The sequence below is a fragment of the Mangifera indica genome, chromosome 5, assembly GCF_011075055.1.
Source record: "Mangifera indica cultivar Alphonso chromosome 5, CATAS_Mindica_2.1, whole genome shotgun sequence".
Classification (NCBI taxonomy): Eukaryota; Viridiplantae; Streptophyta; class Magnoliopsida; order Sapindales; family Anacardiaceae; genus Mangifera; species Mangifera indica.
In genome coordinates, this window is record NC_058141.1 from 1,313,744 (window position 1) to 1,318,203 (window position 4,460).

General features: G+C 30.9%; 1 protein-coding gene across 1 annotated transcript; it reads left to right on the top strand.

Annotated features, from left to right (window-relative positions):
• The first annotated feature begins 2,136 nt into the window (after positions 1-2,136).
• On the top strand, positions 2,137-3,951 carry LOC123215460 (myb-related protein 308-like). Its single transcript, XM_044635559.1, has 3 exons — positions 2,137-2,379; positions 2,617-2,746; positions 3,311-3,951. The coding sequence occupies exons 1-3, from the start codon at positions 2,250-2,252 to the stop codon at positions 3,687-3,689; spliced, it is 639 nt and encodes a 212-aa protein (XP_044491494.1). The 5' UTR covers positions 2,137-2,249; the 3' UTR covers positions 3,690-3,951.
• The last annotated feature ends 509 nt before the right edge of the window (positions 3,952-4,460 follow it).

A 4,460-nucleotide genomic window follows, 5' to 3' on the forward strand; every position in this document is an offset into this window, starting at 1 on the left:
AATTATTGAAATAATACCATTAAAATTACTTAATTCTCCAATAACTTTTAATTTTATTAATTCATAATTTCTCAGAATATCTAACCTAAAAGTTGACCTATGAATTTTTCTAAATGCTGGTTGAGCACTATTTTACATCATCTATTCTAAAATTTCATCTTCTACATAACTAAAAGGTTGATTAGAAGTAATTACATACATGGTCATGTAGTCTTGTATCTTCATTTAATCGTATGTGAAAGTTTACATTTCTCCCATGTGTTCGAAATTGCTTAGACCCCCTGCTAAAGTGGCGTTGAGACAAACGGACCGCAATCAAGTGAATGCAATTTGTTTTTGTCGTTTGAGCTCTGTGGAATTTTTTTTACAGTAATCAATAACGTGTCGATGAAGATGTTCTGTGTCACTTGTACTTGCACATGTCAAACAAGAACCATAATGTTTACATACTACTCGGTGAATTAATTTTCTTTCTATCGTTTCCTTTATTCTATCGAAATGCTTCCACACCATTAACGTTTGTTTTCCTTTTCTCTCTATCAAATAATATGAACTTGTACTTGTACCACTTTCATCTATTGATGCTCCATCTATTCCACCTTGTGCATTATCAATAATATCATCAGCGTCACATGATAATATTCAAATAGATTGAATTTATTTGGCATTTGATCTATTTGTAATATTTTGTAATGATAAAATTGAAATAAAAATGAAATTATAAATACAAATAATTATTATTTACAAATTCAGATAGATTTCGAAAGATAGTTGATGAGAGAAAATGAGTTGAGAATATAATAAAAGAATTGAGATTGAGATATTGAGAGAAATTGAAATTGAAGAAGAGTTAGATTAGTTTATATAGAGAAAAATAAATAAAAAAAAAAATTAAACAATGGCTATTGGTCGGAGGCCAATAGCTGTTGAAGGCTTCTACCATCTGCTCTAAGAATTTTTTTAAATTTTTATTTTTTTAAATAGTAATGGGTCAGGAAGGACTAGTCTATGAGCTTAATATTAAAGCCCATAACCCAAATCTGACACACTACAATGTTGAGTCAAACTCCAAATTCGTATTTTGGATCAAGTCTCTATTTGACTTGACCTAATTGATATGTCTAATTGATCCAATTCAAGGAAAGAATCCTTGTTTGGGGGGCAAAAAAAGAGCTGGAGAGACGACCGTTTGTTTGTAATATTATGTTGTTATGAAGTCTAAATCTCATGCATGACTAGTATCGAAAACTATCAGTCAACGTGAAAACATGTGAAGCTGCGGCCAACTTCCTTTACTAATTATCTTGCTTCTGTCGTTAATTAATTATAATTAATTAATTAATTATTGTCCATTATTCATTTATTCCTTTTCAAATGTTTAGCTGTTTGACTAGGCGGTGATAAAAAAATTTCGCTCCGAGGAAGAACCTAAAATTATTGGTGTAATTACATAAAGTAATAATCAACACAGATTTTTAAAATGATTTGGTTCATATATTGAAATTCAAAAATAAAATATAATTACATAATTGAGAATAAATATATATAAATTTTAGTATATTAATTTAAATATTTAAAAAAATTTCTTGATCGTATTATTCCAAAAAAAAAAATATAATTTCTAGGAGATAGAGAGGAGACATGATTGAGCGTGGAACTGCTAAGATTCGCCCACCCTGCTGTTTTTGGGTATAAAAACTTCTACCAATATTTTGAGTCATCTTGTGTAGGGTTAAATTTATCTTCATTTAAATTAATGTATAATATTATCAAAATATTATCAATAAAATAAATAATATTATTAAAAAAATAAATAATTTCATCAAAACGATAAACAAATTTAATTTAAATTAGATTATTAAACTAAAACTCTAACTTGAATTCAATTCGTTTGTGCTAATCGTGAATTTGAACCCAAAAAATTGTAACAACACTCAAAAAGTTGTAATAAGAGACAAGGACTTATACTTAACGGCAACTAACAAACACCAAAAAGGTTTGTCAAAACTTCCCTTTCTCTTCTCTGCCACCATCTTCAATACCTCTCTCACTTTCCCACACTTTCACGCATGGGCAAACCACCGGTCCAAGTCAACTTTCCTTCTGTCCAAACACCCACTATTATATATAATTCACTTTCCTCTTCTTTCCCTGATCCCTTGTGCTTCCACAACCTCCTCCTTCCTTCCTTTTTTCTCTCCATATATTTCTACCTCCATATAAATTCAACTAGGGTTTCCATTTTCTCAATGAGAAAGCCTTGCTGTGACAAGCAGGACACCAACAAAGGCGCCTGGTCCAAACAAGAAGACCAGAAACTTATTGATTATATTCGAAAACACGGCGAAGGTTGCTGGCGAACTCTCCCTCAAGCTGCAGGTATCTTTCCATCTATTTATTTATTTATCTATATATCATTCTGAAACGAAATTGAAATCAAGCATCTTGAATTCTGAGATGACATTGAAATCATTTCTTTTATATTTTGGAACATTTGTCGTATTACAACTGGGAAAAGAAACTTTTTTTTCTTCCAAATCTTTATTTTTTGTTGTTTGAATCTATTTTTTAAGTGTAAGTTTATAATGGGGTACGTTTTGAATTGTTGTCGATCAGGGCTACTTCGCTGTGGTAAAAGTTGTAGACTGAGATGGATAAATTATCTTCGGCCTGACCTGAAAAGAGGCAACTTTGCCGAGGATGAAGAAGATCTCATCATCAAACTTCATGCACTCCTTGGCAATAGGTTAAACAAAATTTCTCTTTCGCGAAATTTTTCTTTCTTGTTCTTCCACTTTCTTGACACGTGAAGAGTAAAAAGAATGTGAACGATATATATTGCTAGGAAAAACTGTGGGAGGTATCGACTTATCATTTTTCTTTTTTGGTCAATTCTATTTTTTTATTAAATAAAATTGCAATTTTAAAATTTTATGTCAAAAGGACCAAATGATTAAACTTTTATTATTATTTTTTAAGATACCAAACAAATCACGTTGTTTCTAAAATAAAACAAAACAAATAATCATAATTGTGTTAATTTGTTTAGTATTTTCAGTGAAAAATATTGAAAATTAGGTTTATTCTATAAGAAATTTTAAAAGTTTTATTCATTTAATAAGAAATATGAGATTTAAATCTTTTTAATTAGAAATAAATAAAGTTTGTTCTCTTTAACAAAAAAATTAATTTTGGTTTAATACTTTTAAATATTGTTATCCCTATTTATTTGGAGTACATTTTTGCTTTTGTGCCAATTAAGCTCTTGAATTACTATTTTTTTAATGGTGTTTTTATTTTTATTTTTCAGGTGGTCACTGATAGCTGGAAGATTGCCTGGGCGTACAGACAATGAAGTGAAAAATTATTGGAATTCCCATTTAAGGAGGAAGCTTATAAACATGGGGATCGATCCAAATAATCATAGATTAAACCACAGTCTTCCTCGTCCTGCACATCCTATCTTGACGAGCATAGAAACAATACAAATGAAAAACGATATGAATAATACACAACGGTATGACAATGATCAAGTTTCTGATGCCAGAAGTTGCTTGGACGATGAGACACCACGTGGGTCGTTGACGTTGCCTGATTTGAACCTCGATCTCTCTATGAGCTTTCCTTCACCTTCTTCATCACTTGGTATTAATAGGGATGAAGATCTGGAGAAAAAAAATCAACATTGATCGTAATCTAAGCCAAAAAGAACAAATGCCTTCTGACGCTGCCGCACTTGTTCTCTTCCAATAATCAGTCTCATTTTGCACAAATTAATTGTTCCAAATAGCCAATTAATAGAAATCGTCCCATTTTAGTCAGCTAGAAGAGGGTTGAGATTTTCTTGTATATTTTAGTAGTAATTGCCTTAAATAATATATTTTTGACATAAGTGTATTGAATTTCAAGTTAAATTTCATTTGCCTAAACTTAGGGCTGGACTTGAATTGAGCAAGCTTCTCTCGAATTACTATTCTAGTCCAATTCGAACTGGAGTTTCAGTTTGATAGTTCAATTTGAATTTTTTTATGATACGATAAATTTGGCCAGAGAAATTATTTATCCCATCAATGTTATTATTCATTCTACCAGCAAGCTCCAACGATAATTCCAACTAGTTTGAACGAGTTTGAGCCCACCATTTAGAATTTGTGCTAAACTTGAGTTAGCTGATGTTCAGTTGAATTCAATCGAATTCTAGCTAGAGTTTTGGGTTGTTGGGTTGACTCGAATCCCTCTTCAACCATACTAATCATCCCACCGATGATACTATTCATCTATTGCTAACCTTCGATGATATTTCTAGCCAATTTAAATGAGCTCAAATCCAAACTCAAGCCAACCTATGTTCAAACTTGGTTCGATTCAAATCTAGCCATACCTAATCTTACAAACTATATGTGAAAGCATGCATGAAGATTGAAGAAGAATTTCATAATTTCACTTCATATATCTTTAGA